General features: G+C 38.6%; 1 protein-coding gene across 1 annotated transcript in view; it reads left to right on the top strand.

The window, feature by feature from the left end:
- The window catches only part of bysl (bystin-like), a 30,127-nt gene extending 13,478 nt beyond the window's left edge, over nt 1-16,649 (top strand). The window contains exons 4-7 of the mRNA XM_062053518.1: nt 981-1,114; nt 1,193-1,353; nt 11,823-11,925; nt 16,115-16,649. Coding sequence (XP_061909502.1) covers nt 981-1,114; nt 1,193-1,353; nt 11,823-11,925; nt 16,115-16,469 — 753 coding nt within the window. The 3' untranslated portion in view covers nt 16,470-16,649. The remainder of the gene's footprint in view (nt 1-980; nt 1,115-1,192; nt 1,354-11,822; nt 11,926-16,114) is intronic.
- The last annotated feature ends 258 nt before the right edge of the window (nt 16,650-16,907 follow it).

Raw genomic sequence — 16,907 nt, 5'->3', positions numbered from 1 at the left:
TGACTACATGCGCTCTGAATACACACTGCTGATTGGCTGGTAACGCTTTGTATAACGCTTTGTGTGTACCAATCAGATGGTTGTGTGGGTGGGACAATGCTGCGTGCTGAGACAGAGGCAGCCGCAGAAGGAGCAAAGCAGCTTGTTAACACTTTAGCAGCTAAAATTAGCTTTAGCTTAGAATCTCGTTCGGTACACCCCGTACCGAACCGAAAGCCCCGTCCCGAAACGGTTCAATACAAAACACGTACCGTTACACCCCTAGCAGATACAAATGACACATTCATGTTTTTGTGTAATGATGACAACGTATACTCGCGCGGACGATTGACTAGTTGATGGTTTTCTTTTCAAATGTTCGTTCATAGCCGTTGTGCTGCTATGATAGGCCATTTCCGCTCGACACAGTGTGCATACAACAACATTATTAGGCCGTGTATTGAAATACTCCCACACTTTTGACCACTTTTGGCGTGATTTTTTCCCCCTCGCTCGCACAGTCTGCTTTGCGCTCCGCCATGACGGTAGTGTGACGTAAATATGCGACGCGTCGACGTATTTACGTAACCGATGACGTCGACTACGTCGACGCGTCGTTTCAGCCTTACTGTTCGATGTCATTGAGTGTGTAAGTAAGAAAAAGACAACACAAATTGAGACACGTTTGCAAACACCAATGACATGGAATAGTCTACAGAAACACTGTTTCATTTTTTATGCCCCATTCAGTTCATGATAACTGCTGGTTCAATGTTAGGCTTAGGTTTTAGCAGATTTTTCGTATTTTTCCTACAGACAGCATTTGGTGACCTCAAACAACAAGGCTATGGATTGATTCACACTGGTTTTCGCCTTTTGAAGGGTACTGGAAAAACTGGAAAATTGATCTTGAAAGTCCTTAAAAAGTGCTTGAATTTGGCCATGAAAAAGGTGTACGAACCCTATTAGCCACACTTAAAGTCATGTTCATTTGACTTCAGGTCCTGTCCAGATATCGCAGCGGTAAGTTGCCAAAGGCTTTCAAAATCATACCATCGCTTTCAAACTGGGAGCAGGTCCTCTATTTGACTGAGCCTGAGACCTGGACTGCAGCTGCCATGTATCAAGCCACAAGGTCAGTGCCCTACCTCAGTGAGGAGTTTTATCAGACCCATGCGACATACATCACAAAGTTTTTTGGCTTTTTTTGTAGAATCTTTTCATCCAATCTGAAAGAGCGAATGGCGCAAAGGTTTTACAACTTGGTGTTGCTGCCCAGAATTCGGGATGACATTGCGGAGTATAAGAAGCTCAACTTTCACCTCTACAGTGCTCTGAAGAAGGCCTTGTTCAAACCAGGGGCATGGTTTAAAGGTGAGGCGAGAGAGCGATTGCTCACAAATTAAAAAAATATCCAAATCTATTGAAATCCGTAGAAGAGATATTTTTAACAAATTACGTTGTCTAATTTACGTTGTCCAGTTTCAATTTATTTATTTATATAGCACATTTAAAAACAACTCCAGTTGGCCAAAGTGCTGTACAGACATAAGAAACAATTTGAAACAAAAAAAAGTGCACACAGTGTCACATTTACATTGTAACACAGAAAGATTAATACAATATAATAGGAAAATATATCTTACAAGAAGGGCAAAATATATCACATAATATACTAAATTGTAATAAATAAATAAAAATGTTTAAAATAAGAAACAAAAACGACCAAGATATCCTGCCTAACTGGATTTGAACGCCAGGGAGTAAAAATAGGTTTTTAACCGAGATTTAAATTGGCTCCGAGACTGGGAGGATCTAATAGATAGTGGAAGGTTGTTCCACAGTCTGGGCCCTGCCACTAAGAAGGCTCTAGCTTGTCTGGTTTTAGGGACAGCCAGGAGGAGCTGGACCGAAGATCTCAGGGTCTTGCTGGGAGAATAAGGCTGCAGCAGCTCAATAAGATAGGGTGGGGCTACTTGGTCTAAGCATTTAAAAACAATATGTATGTCCAATTTTAAAATGAACTCTAAAAGTATATGGGAGCCACTGAATGGAGGCCAGTACAGGGCTAATGTGCTCACGTTGTTTGGTTTTACAAAGAATTACAGTAATCCAGACGTGACAACACAAATGCATGGATAGCTCTTTCAAAGCCTGTGGAATGTATTGTTTTATTTTTGTAAGGAGTTGTAGCTGGAAGAAGCTAGATTTAATGACAGCTGGTTTGTCTGTTGAGCTTAAGCTAGCTGTCAAAAATAACTCCATGGCTCCTTGCTGATGTGTGGCAATATGAGGACAGAGGACCAATAACACTGTCATGTCCTTGCAGCGGGTTTCGTTTGACCAAATACGACAATTTCTGTTTTATTTTTGCATAGTATAGAAAATTGTCCACCAACCATTCCTGTATATCATGCAAACAGTTCTGCAGAGTAGTCATACCAACCTGGTTATTGCTTACTGATACATATATTTGAATATCATCTGCGAAACAGTGAAAATAGACATATCACTTTTTAAAAACAGCACCCAGGGTAAGCATGTATAAAGAAAAGAGGACAGGTGCCAAAATTGAACCTTGGGGTACACCATACTTAAGGGCAGGCTCAGAGGAGGAGTATTGGCCTAGGTCAGGGGTCTGCAACCTTTACCACTCAAAGAGCCATTTTGACCAGTTTCACAAATTAAAGAAAACAATGGGAGCCACAAAACTCTTTTGAAATTTAAAATGAAATAACACTGCATACAAAGTTTTTTTTTGCTTTGTGCTATGTATAAACCAGGGGTCTCAGACACGCGGCCCGCACCTTAATATGAAAATGTAATGTTAGTGCGACCCGCAAGTTTTATATGAATGCCGCTTGACAGCGTCATACTTGCCAACCCTCCCGATTTTTCCGGGAGACTCCCGACTTTCAGGGCAACTATTCTCTCGAATGTCTGCTGTTTTTCACCCAAACAACAATAATAAGGGCGTGCCGTGATGGCACAGCATTAATTGCCCTCTACAACCTGTACAAACAGCGTGCCAGCCCAGCCACATGTTGTATGCAGCTTCTGCTTGCACACGTAAGTGACAGCAAGGCATACTTGGTCAACAGCCATACAGGTTACACTGACGGTGCCCGTATAAAACAACTTTAACACTCTTACTAATATGCGCCACACTGTGAACCCACACCAAACAAGAATGACAAACACATTTCGGGAGAACATCTGCACCGTAACACAACATAAACACAACAGAACAAATACCCAGAATCCCATGCAGCCCTAACTCTTCCGGGCTACATTATACACCCCCGCTACCACCAAACCCTGCACACCTCAACCGACGCACGGCAGGGGGGGGGGGGGGGTGTACATGTTGTACGCAGTGTACAACATGTGGCTGGGCTGGCACGCTGTTTGTACAGGTTGTAGAGGGCGTTAAATGCTGTGCCATCACGGCACGCCCTTATTATTGTTGTTAGGGTGAAAATTGGATAATATTTGCCCCGGGAGATTTCTGGGAGAGCCACTGAAATCCGGAAGTCTCCCGGGAAAATCGGGAGGGTCGGCAAGTATGCAGCTGAGCCGCATCAGAGTGGTCAAAGAGCCGCATGCGGCTCCGGAGCTGCGGGTTGCCGACCCCTGGCCTAGATTTACAACTCCTGCTGGTCAAAAATGACTGAAACCATTTTAGATCTTTACCCTTAATACCCACACAAGACTCAAGGTGAGTTAAAAGAATGCTGTGATCTATTGTATCAAAAGCAGCAGTCAAATCTAAAAGCACAAGAACTGCAGATTGACCTGAGTCCACAGCTAAAAGCAGGTCATCAGTGCTATATTGTAATTTTTCCCCCAATATCATTTGAGTTAAGATAAAAAAGAAGTTGATCATAAACAACCTTCTCTAGGACTTTGGATAAGAATTGGCAACTTTGAGATTGGTCTAAAATTTGATAAAATATTGGGGTCAATACTATTCTTTTTGATTAGTGGCTGGACCACAGTATGTTTCAAGGAGGTTGGGAAACATCCACACATCAAGGAATAATTTACTAGATGGACAATAAAAGGCCCAATAGAGTTAAAAACATTTTTAAAAAGCCGGCATGGAATAATGTCAAGTGGACATGCAGATGGTTTTATCTATTGAACTATTTTTGTTTAGTCAGGGGGGGACACTGGCTCAAAACACTGGAAGGCAGTAGGACATGTTTCCACTGAGACTACAGCAGCAGGAAGGGACAATCTGATCATCAATATTTTCTCTGTAAAAATCTCAAAAATTGTTCACAGAGAGTAGAAGAAGGCATCACAGTTCAGTGGATTAATAAGCTAATTCAAAGTGTTAAATAGCACCTGTGGTTTGTGGCTATTGTTAGACACAAGATGAGAAAAATAGGTGCTTTTTGCTGCTTTGACATCTCTTTGATATTTTACTAGACTGTCCCTTAATATTTGTAGAGCAGGCCGGGGCAATTATTTTGACTCCAGGGCCACATTTAGAGAAAAAAATGTGTCTGGGGGCCGGTATATCTATTTTTAAGAACACTTATACAAAACCTCACAATAAAGTCTAATTGAATGCTAAAAACGTTAAAAAACGTAATGGAATTTTACATTTTTCTATGAACGATAAAACACTGAATATTGACAAAATATGAACGTCACACCCCCTTTCGATCGACATATTTTACAATCAAGTGAAACGCAACAAAAATGCAACAAACAGTGAAATAGGAACGCGAAGGGTACAAAATAAACCCACCTACAATCTGATATATCTGATATATCACTAAGCTTTAGAACTTTGTTGTGAAAATCTCCTTCCGCGTCTGTGAAAACGCTTCCCGCCCACACTGCTTGGTGCCTCGTCTGAGCTGCTGTGACGTAGATGACCATAGTAACTAATTAGATGACCATAGTAACTAATTAGATTACCATAGTAACTGGTATATCATTCATAAGCGCAGATTCCAACCATTGAAATACTTTGTATAGTTCAAGACTTACGGTCCTTAGAAAACATGACTGCACATCATAATGGCAGCTACACTTTCCATCTTAAAGATCTAAAAAAAATATTTGGGAATGTCCGGCGGGCCAGATTGAAAAGCTTAACGGGCCGCATGTGGCCCCCGGGCCTTAATTTGCCCAGGTCTGTTGTAGAGAGACGCAAAGGTTGTCTTTTTTCCTACTATTGCTCAGCGCGTTGACATGTGCGTCTGAGCTCGTGGGAGGTCTTGTTCAGCCACGCGTCATTGGTTTGGTGCATGTCTGTTTGAATGGGGCCACTGTGTCCAGGACCTCCATGCAGGCGTTATTAAAATAACAGAGCAGTTCATCTGGGGTGGATTTAAGCAAATCACAATGAGATAGGATCTCGGATAAGGTGATAGATTCGGAAAACAATGATGCAGTTTGCGGGTTAATTTTGCGTACCTGGCGCGCAAAGACGCACGGAGTAACCTGGCTTTGTAAGCACGTTACAGAAAACAATATCATCATCATCATCATCATTTTTATTTATCTCCTTCATTGATGTGCATCTTTGATAGACAATTATACCACAATTATTCAGTTACACCGTTACACACCAATGCCTGAGAAGGAGCAGGATGAAGAAAAATCTTATATTTTCCTGCCCCCTTCACATAATACATAGTCTTACTCAATGATATGTGAACCAACAATTACATCCAAATATAACGAAAACAAAACAAAACAAAACAAAACAAAAAAAACACAAGTGCAAAACTTCATGAAGTACAAACCGAACAAAAATACAAAAGAAGTAATATACAGGTACACCTCACAGGATGATACAAAACAGATACAAAACCAGGCAAAAAACAAGTAAATTAATAAATATAAAGCAAAATGTAAACACTTATGGCTGTCCATATGATTTTATTGTTCTGTCTTTATATATTTTTTTCAATTTGAATATATTTTTACAATCTTTTATCTCATTATAAAGAGAATTCCATAGTTTAACCCCCACCACTGATATACACATTTGTTTTAAAGTTGTCCTTGAATACTGATGTTGGAAATGACCTTTTCTTCTATGCTCTTCATTCTCAGAAGTGATGACAAACATTTTTTGTAAATTTGCTGGTAATGTTTTGCTTTTAGCCTTAAACATGACACATAATGTCTGTAACTTTACTAGCTCCTGTAATTTCAATAAACCTGAATTAATGAATAATATGTTAGTGTGTTCTAAGTAATCTACTTTATGAATAATCCTTATAGCTCTTTTCTGTAGTTGATACAATGCCTTTATGTTACTCTTATATGTGTTCCCCCACACTTCCACACAGTAGTTGATATATGGCAATATAAGTGCACAATACAATATACGCATTGCCCTATAATCTAACACATATTTTACCTTATTTAATATAAAAATACTCTTAGACATCTTTTTCCGCAGATGTGCAATATGAGATTTCCATGTCAGACCGTCATCCAGTATCACTCCTAAAAATCTAAGTTCAGAAACCCTTTCAATATCTATTCCATTTATTGACAATTTGATCGTTTCCTCCCTTTTCCTCTTACAAAAAATCATGAACTTTGTTTTTTCTACATTTAATGATAATTTATTGGCATCAAACCATCTCTTAAGTTTAATCATTTCCTGTTCAATAATTTTTGATAATGCTTTTAAGTCGTGTCCCGAACTATAAAAGTTGGTGTCGTCCGCAAATAATACAAATTTCAATAACTTTGATACCTCACATATATCATTAATATATAAAATAAACAATTTTGGTCCCAAAACCGAACCTTGTGGAATTCCACATTCAATCCTCATTTGTTCAGATGTATTACCCATAAAATCCACAAACTCTTGTCTATTATCTAAATAACTTCTTAGCCAGTCTAAAACTACTCCTCTCACACCAAATGAATACAACTTGGACAATAATATAGAATGATCTATAGTATCAAATGCTTTTTTAAGATCGATAAATACCCCTATAGTGTATTTCTTATTATCAGTTGCTGTTGCTATATCCTCAATTATATTCATTACAGCTGAAGCAGTGGATCTATTGGTCCGGAATCCATACTGGCTCTCACTCAACAGCATGTTCTTTTCAATAAAACTATCTAATTTTTTTACAAATATTTTTTCAATTATTTTAGAAAATTGTGACAGTAGTGACACTGGTCTGTAATTAGTGAATCTATGTTTATCTCCCGTTTTAAAGAGTGGAATTACCTTTGCTACCTTCATTTTATTTGGAAAGGTCCCTGTTTGAAAAGAAAGATTAAAAATATAACAAAGAGGTTTGATGATACAGTCAATAGTCTTTTTTACAATTATCATGTCTATACCATCACTGTCTGTTGATGTCTTATTTTTCAGTTTTGTTACCACCGATACAATTTCATTTTCACTAACATCTCCTAGAAGCATGGACTGTAGCACTTTGCTTCCCCCTCTCCATCCACTCTGTATATCTTTATGTTCTCCAATACTCTGCCAATTTGGGTCCAACATTCACAAAAAAAGAATTGAATCCGTTTGCCACTTCATTCATATTTGTTATCATCTTATTATCCTCATTGATAAAATGGCTTGGTGGGTTTGTAGGCCCAGATGTTTTTCCTATTACCTTGTTCAGAATATTCCAAGTTCCTTTGATATTGTTTTTATTTTTTTCTAGTAAATTATTATAATATTCTCTTTTTGCTTGTCTCATTATTGTTATCAATTTGTTTTTGTAAACCTTATATTTTGTTTCAGCATCCTTTGTTTTTACTTTTATGAAATCTCTATAAAGTTTGTTTTTCTTTTTACAAGCATTCTGTAGTCCCTTTATAATCCAAGGCTTTTTATTGTAGCTGTCTCTTTGTTTCCATACATTCGGACAATGCTTTTCATACAATGATAAATATATATTAAGAAAAGCCTCATATGCAGCATTTGCTTCTCCCCCATACACCTCATTCCAGTCTGTTTCAAATAAGTCCTTCCTAAACCTATTTATTGCCTCTTCAGTTCTTTTCCTTACATATCTATGAGTTTTTTCCTCCCTCTTTTTATCAATTGGACAGTCATAAGTAAGAAACACAGGTAAGTGGTCACTTATATCATTAATTACTAGTCCACTTTTTATATTATTTTTTATGTCATTTATAAAGATGTGATCAATTAACGTTGCACAATTTGTCGTTATTCTACTGGGTTTGGTGATCAATGGATAAAGCCCTCTACTATATACCACATCCAAGAAGTCTCTTGTTGATTTATTTCTGGGTGATCTTAGCAGGTCTATGTTATAGTCGCCACACATGACAAATGTTTTATTTTCCTTCACCTTACACAATAATTCTTCCAAACTATCATTAAATGCTTCTACTTTAGACCCAGGTGTCCTATACATACACGTAACAATAACATTTCTCTTCTTTTCTATTTCTACCTCTACAGTTACACATTCAAATAAATCATCAATTACCACTGTCATACATTCCACAGGTCTACATTTCAATTCACAGTCAACAAACAGGGCCACACCTCCTCCCTTCTTGTTTCTTCTACTACAGTGATACAACTCATACCCGTCAATGGAGAAATCGATACCTCTGTCTTTATCGATCCATGTTTCAGAAAGTGCTATTATTTTGAATTTGCCATTTAGAGTCTTCAGGTATTCGTCAATCTTTGAGAAATTTGCATATAAGCTTCTACAGTTGAAATGTATTAAAGAAAATGTATTATCTAAACTAACATTGTCATTGAATTGTTCCTCTGTGTAGTAGTCACATGTAGCATTGATTGAGTTGAACAGATGGTTTTCTGGGTCAACATCATTTTCAAAGTCATACAGTTTATAGTCCATGTATTCAGCTCTTAGAAACTTTTGATTCTCAGTTGTCTCACCTTCTCGCTGCGTAGCCTTCCCCGTCTCCAGCCAAGGATGAGCCGTGTCAGTCATAAGTCTAGCAGGTCTCATCTATATTGATCCAAGTCGCGGAGCTCTCGGATCATGACAACTTTGGCTTCTTCATATGGTCCATTTAGCCGAATCATGATTTTGCAGTTCCGTGTCCATGTTGCTTGTATCTTGTTTTCTTTTCTGAGGATGCGTGCTTGTCTTGCAATGTCAGCGTTCTTCTTGGTAAGATGTTCATTGATGTAAAAAAGTGATCCAAGGAATGTGTTTCAACAATTTCAACTTCAGACACATTGCAGCCAAAAGATAACACAATGTCCAGTGTTTGTCCTTTTTCATGTGTCGAGCGCGACACCAACTGCGTCAAATTAAAAGAGTCTACTATGCTTAAAAAGTCTTTAGCCAAGGGTCGTGATTCACAGCAAACATGGATATTAAAATCCCCAGCTGTTAAAAATCGATCGTAGCTCAAAGCTAGACTGGTTACGAAGTCTGGGAAGTCTTGTATGAAGTCTTTATCATATTTTGGTGGGCGGTACACCAGTGCGCACAAGATCGGATTATCGAGTTTTATAATAAAGGTCTGAAACTTGAAGCTGGAAAAATAATCTGTTGGTACCTTCCGGTAGATGAAGCTGGATTTGTGCACTGTTGCTCGCCCTCCACCTTTACCAGTGGTATGTGGTGTTCTCAAAAATGCGCACTCAGGAGGTAAAAGTTCTGAAAAGGCAGTAAACTCACTGGCTTCGAGCAACATATCTAGTTTACGTGTGGTAAAAAATTAATTCAGGAGAAACGTCTTGTTCGCTAGCGATCTAGCATTCAGTACGCCGAGACGGGGCGTCAGATCTTCGTGATCAGGATTCAGGACTCAGGATTCAGGATGCTTTATTATTGTCCATTCTTTAACATGTACAAGACACATAAGAACTGAAATTACATTTTCGGCACAGTCCCACTAAGAGCAGACATACGTACAGGGAGACAAGACGGGACCGCCAACAGATCAGCCACTTACGGCGCTCCTTAAAAAAAAGGTGGGAAAAAGGTGATATTGGAAAAGGAGTGAAGGAATCCCGCGGGGAGCTGCGGCACAGAGTCCGCAGGCATCCAAAATCCACACTGTGGCGTCTCCAGCGGCAAGTGACCATAGATTATGTTTTACAGATCATCTGACAGTCGCTTCAGGATGCGCCATTTTGTGGGCGGTTTTATTTACGTAGCTCACCTTCGGCAGCGTCTTCTCCCCGTCATCTTTGTTGTAGCGGTGTAGCGTGCAAGGACGGGAGTGGAAGAAGTGTCAAAAGATGGAGCTAACTGTTTTAATGACATTCAGACTTTACTTCAATCAATAACGGAGCAGCATCTCCTCATCCGGAAACAACAACACCGGAAATGTGTCCCTTGAAAAAGCGTCCGACTGGAACTCTCTAATAACTAAAGTTCCTTGGGTATATAATGTAAACTCACTACACCGGTATGTTTCAGCGCTTTCATGGCGAGTTTACTGACAGATATAAGTAAGAACTTTACACTACTTTGTATTAGAAATGGCAACAGCGGAGGATGGATGTCCCATAACAAGAAGATAGAGAAAAAGAAAAAGCTTATCGACTGGTGTCGGCACGGACTACAAAGGCGGATTCGCGCAGTTTTTCAGGACTTATGCAGATACCAAATACAGATCAGCAGGTACCAGAAGGTAAGAAAAGTTGCTTTTGCATAATATTGCAAAACAAAACGCCAGATAAAGTCTTACCTTATACACACACCATAATAACGCTCGTACAGTATGTTGAAGCACAGTACAATCCATCAAGCGGTGCAGTTTCATAGCTTACCAAAGTTGTACTAAAATATTTTGATAGATTTTTGAGCGCCGTGTGTAATGATCTATATTTTCAATGGAACATATAAAACGTTGGTGTTGTTTACCTGAGTCATATTGCAGTCTACACGTATCTCTTATGTGTGACTGCCATCATATTGCAGTCTACACGTATCTCTTATGTTTGACTGCCATCTACTGGTCACACTTATCATTTCACCGTGTACCAAATAAAATAGCTTCGAGGTCGGTAAGCAAAACCCAAATTATTCTATACATAAGGCGCACCGGGTTATAAGGCACACTGTTGAGTATTGAGGAAAAAAAACGATTTTAAGTGCGCCTTATAGTACGGAAAATACGGTACACTTTTGTAGATGGAGATCGTTTTAACCCCAAATATGCGTTATTGAAACTCTCCATGTTCGTGTGGACATGGCTTAGACCAGAGATATCTTGCCATAAAGCACCAATTAAAACTATAGTTAGCAATAATCTGAGCAGAGCAGACAGACTGCAATCGGCCCATGCTGGCGCCATCTTGTCATCTTGAACAACTCCTCTTCTTTCTGTATGAATATAACTGAATTTGGCTCAGCAGGTTTTTTGGAGCATATTTTTCTTTTTTCTCAAACTGCGGCGCTTCCTCCTCAGTCTTTTTGGCGCCTTCCACTCGGAAAACCGCTGCTACATGTCATTTACATCCCATCGTCAAGTCAATATAGTTTGCCATTTGTGGTATACTATTCAATACGGATTAAACAAGAGTTCAACTTTAAAAATTACAATTTAACATTCAAGAGTTGTGTAACATGTTCACCACCTGAAGAGCAAGTACTACTTGCGTGCGTGTGTGTGTGTGTGTGTTAAGTTTGTTTGCCTTGCCGTCTATAAACTTTGCAAATGCGATGATAGGTATTCCCAGCCGTGAGGAATTATGACTGTTACATAAAAGTTATGTCATGAGACCTAATCTACAACCAAATGCAAGTAAGATTTATTCATAGAATATATTAATCATGTATACTATCCAAATGTGTCCCCAAAGTAATCAAATGATAACATATTACATTACAACTTAATGTCTTTTTTTCCTCCTTGTCCAACAGGTATACTGATACCGCTGTGTGAATCTGGGACGTGCACCCTCAGAGAGGCCATCATCATCGGAAGCATCCTCACAAAGTGTTCCATCCCTGTGCTCCACTCCAGGTAATGATTCTCCCTCCTGAGAAAGACGCAAGCATACGTTATTGTCTTGTTTATAAATGTAGCATTTTGTCCCTGTAACTAACCTATTGTGCCAGCTCGGCTACAAACCAGTCCCTCCAGGAATTTGCGATGTCGCGATTGTGCCAGTTCACGCAAATTTAATTAACCGCCACAAATCATGCGCCGCCCGCAACTTCCCCGCACATTTTGGTCAATCGAATTTTCTCTGAGCGTCAACTGTCTAATTAGAACTTATGTTTGTGGGGTATCTGCGAGCTCTTAACAACTCTTAAATCCAACAATTTGATTAAAAGGCCTTAAAGTACGAGCATAGTGGAAAAACAAATTGACTTTATATGCTTATTTGTGTTTCTTTGTATCCATTAAACCATATCCAATAGTATTTACAATCCGTAAAGTATGTGAAAACACAGTTTAAAAGGAAACTGCACTTTTTAAAAAAAACTTTGCTTATTGTTCACAATCATTATGAAAGACATAATGACGGATGTTTTTTTTAATGCGATCAAAAGACTGCTTAAAATAGAGTTTATGGGAGCCGCTCTATTGTGCCTATAAAGTCCTTTAAAAACATCCAAACACCTCCATTAAGGTGGTGGTGGTTGGAGGGGTGACCAAGCGTCTTTTTGTGTCGTTCCTGGGTCTAAATTGGATGTCAAAGTGTACCAACTTGTCGGAATACGTCTTAAGCCGTTTTTCTGTACCGGCGAGAGGCATGATTTATGATCTACAATAAACTTTCAAGGAGCCGGGAATCAAAAACAGCAGACCACTCAATGATGTAAACATAGGTACTAGGGTTGTACAGTATACCGGTACTAAAAAAGTATTGCGGTACTAATCAATTGAAATCGGTACTATACCACCTTTGAAAAGTACCGGTACCGCTCTTTCATCTGAGTGCCGCTTTGCGGTGGTGACTACAGAGCCGAGGCGCATGATGTAGAGTGTGTCAAAACGCACACACAAAGTGCTTACAATTAATAACATCTGGGAGAGGAAAAATGGCAAAAAACTACAATTCTACTGGTTAATAAAGAGTGAAGTGCAATATGGAGGTATTTGGGCTTCAAAACTAACACTTTAAACAGGGAAGCACCGTGTTGCAAGTACCGTTTTACACCTTTCGTGCTTGTCGGCTACCAGACCGTGGTCGAGGAGAGCAGGGGAGACATTTCACTTTAAAATTGTTTCGTAATGCTCCGCTCTTTGGTCAGAATGACAAGGCTGACGATTAGTTACAACTTGGTCACTTAATTTATCATTTCCACAGGGCACAACCGGACATCCACCATGCTATTGACACTCCTGCACATGCTAGCGCTACCTCTCCTAACTTGCTCACTCACTCACGTCACTCACCCAACATACTGCCATTCTTAAAGGAGCACACACACACATACGCTACTCTTACAACAGCTGCTTTAAAACACGCCTCGCCAAATGTGGCGATTACTATTACCACCTTTGCTTCAAACTTAGGTAAACATTTAAATAATAAGCATTCTGATCTGCACAAGGAGTTAGAAAAAGTGACAAGTAATAATGTAGTTGTTACACCTGTCCTGCTGTTCGGTCTGGTGCAGACTGTAGTCGAGGAGCACAGGGAAGACGTTCCCTTCAGGGTAGATGCAATTTCAATATCTTTTAGTTTATATTTTAACCTTGTAAAATTGTTCTTTGATTGTGAGTGCTTAGTGTGTAGTGTAAGATCCATTCATTCTGTTAAAATAAAGCCAATATTGATATTTTTCATAGTTCTCTTTATTTGGTAAAGTATCAACGTATCGATATAGATTTTGGTACCGGTAACGGTACTAAATTATTGGTACACACGGTAATGATCACGTCGCTGCTATAAATAGTTTGTCTACATTAGCGCTTATAATAAAAATATGACTATTACTTGGTTTATAATCAAATTATGAAATGGAGTATTGTTGGCTGTTTTTGGATGGTTATTTATTGGGTTTTATGGGCAGAATAGAGGACCTCCCATTAGCTCTGCTGTAATGCATTATAAAATAAATCCATTCATCGTCATGTCTTTTATAATGATTGTGAACGATAGGCAAAATTCCAAAAAAAGTGCATTACCCCTTAAAACATCACAAAATGCCTCAAATTCAGTACGCCATTTTGAATATCCCGCTCCGAATACCTTTGGCTATTTTCGGAGATTGACATCACGGTAGTAACATTTCTGCACTCTGACCATGTTATCAGATCAGTCATATTCCAAAAAGGGACAAGCGGTAGAAAATGGATATATGGATATACAGTATATAATATGTAGTGATATATTATATTACTATATCCATCCATCCATCCATTTTCTACTGCTTGTCCCTTTTTTGGGGTCGCGGGGGGTGCGAGAGCCTATCTCAGCTGCATTCGGGCGGAAGGCGGGGTACACCCTGGACAAGTCGCCACGTCATCACAGGGCCAACACAGATAGACAGACAACATTCCCACTATATTATATTGTTATTATATTATATTATATTATAATAAAAATATAATATAACAAGTAGGGGTGTGGGAAAAAATCGATTCGAATTCAAATCGCGATTCTCACGTTGTACAGTATCAATTCTCATTTTTCAAAAATCGATTTTTAAAAAAAATTAATTAATTTATTTTTTATTTTTTTAATTAATCAATCCAACAAAACAATACACAGCAATACCATAACAATACAATCCAATTCCAAAACCAAACCTGACCCAGCAACACTCAGAACTGCAATAAACAGAGCAATTGAGAGGAGACACGAACACGACACAGAACAATCCAAAAGTAGTGAAACAAAAATTAATATTATCAACAACAGTATCAATATTAGTAACAATTTCAACATAGCAGTGATTAAAAATTCCTCATTGACATTATCATTAGACATTTATAAAAATAAAAAAAATAAAAAATGAACAATAGTGTCACAGTGGCTTACACTTGCATCGCATCTCATAAGCTTGACAACACACTGTGTCCAATATTTTCACAAAGATAAAATAAGTCATATTTTTGGTTCATTTAATAGTTAAAACAAATTTACATTATTGCAATCAGTTTATAAAACATTGTCCTTTACAATTATAAAACCTTTTTACAAAAATCTACTACTCTGCTTGCATGTCAGCAGACTGGGGTAGATCCTGCTGAAATAATAATAATGGATTAGATAGAATAGAGAATTGTTCTTAATCGGAAAAATATCGTTTTTGAATCGAGAATAGCGTTGAATCGAAAAAAATAGATTTACAATCGAATCATGACACCAAGAATCGATATTGAATCGAATCGTGGGACACCCAAAGATTTGCAGCCCTAATAACAAGCATCATGTTGGATGTTATTTTGCTTTCAAGTCCCGAATGATCCTTATTGGCCTCGGAGGTTTTTGGCATCCTTGGTGAGAAAGCGTGTTGACGCTCTTCATGTACCACTTTATTAAAACACTCGAGACTCTACCCTTTGACGTTAGAGCAAGGGTGTCAAACTAATTTTAGATCGGGGGCCACATGGAGAAAAATCTACTCCAAAGTTGGACAAACTGGTAAAATCACGGCACGATAACTTAGAAATAAAGACAACTTCAGATTGTTTTCTTTGTTTAAAAATAGAAAAAAACACATTCTGAAATTGCACAAATCATAATGTTGTTGTTGTTGTTTTTACACTTACATGTTGCAGTTAATAGTATTCTATCTTTTTTTGTCGTTATTTATATATTTTTTATAATATCATTATAACATCATTATAATATCAAAATCAAATTACAGTATGTTATTTATGTAGTTTGCTCATTTTCCTCGACTGATGCACTAACATCATGTGGTTTATTTTGAACATATGTAGCATCATCTACAAAGATACAAAGAATTGCTATTGCGACATCCAGACATTTAGAACAGCAGTTTCTTTCATTCAGAAATTTCAGGTACATTTTTATACTTAGCAAACTCATCCCGTGGGCCTGATCCGGCCCTCAGGCCATACGTTTGACACCTTTGCTTTACAGAAAAAATATGTTGATTTTATATTATAATAATATTAAAGAAAAAATGCAATACACCGACTTATTAAGATAATACAATTTGTCTTTGAGTGTCTTTGGTAGACAATTGCACAACATGCCTTTTTTCTCCCGTCTCCTTCCTTTCAGCGCTGCCCTGCTCAAGTTGGCAGAGATGGACTACAACGGCGCCAACAGCATTTTCCTGCGTCTGTTGCTCGACAAGAAATACGCCCTGCCTTTCCGTGTCCTAGATGCCTTGGTGGCTCACTTCCTGTCCTTCCGCAGCGAAAAGCGCACGCTTCCTGTGCTCTGGCATCAGAGTCTACTCACGCTGGCGCAGCGCTACAAGGCCGACCTGGCCTCAGAACAGAAGGCGGCCCTGCTGGAGCTGCTTAAGATACAAACACACCCTGAGCTCTGCGCCGAGATCCGCAGAGAACTGCAGAATTCAGAGTCGCGGGATGTTGAAATCGGGCTTCCTGTTTGTGTCGATATGGACTAAGAATTATTTTGTTTCAGGCATCATTCTTTAACTCGAGGACTGTGTTAACTGTTAACTGTGTAAACACACAGTTATCTCAGCAGGGGTTCATAACTACTTGGACTGACTTGTGCGTGTATGTGGTTATTAATAAATTTTGATGCAGGATTTTGAATTAAAAGCTAATTGAATCTGTAAAAGTTGGACATGAGAATGGCTTATTACTTCTGTATGTTTGTTATGGATCATGGAGCATCCATTGTATGAAACCATATCTCCAAGTACTACAGTTTACTGTCACATAGTAGCACTTTGAAGTTTGCGGCTCTACTATTATCACAAATGTTTTTTGTATTTTTTAAAAGAATATCCTATGTATTTTTGGTCTAAATCAGGGGAGACCATTACGGCGATCGCGAGCTACCGGTCGATCGCGGACGTTGTCTCAGTCAGGCATTA

The sequence above is a fragment of the Entelurus aequoreus genome, linkage group LG01 (genome assembly GCF_033978785.1).
Source record: "Entelurus aequoreus isolate RoL-2023_Sb linkage group LG01, RoL_Eaeq_v1.1, whole genome shotgun sequence".
NCBI classification, from domain to species: domain Eukaryota; kingdom Metazoa; phylum Chordata; class Actinopteri; order Syngnathiformes; family Syngnathidae; genus Entelurus; species Entelurus aequoreus.
This window is presented reverse-complemented; position numbering and strand designations above follow the sequence as displayed.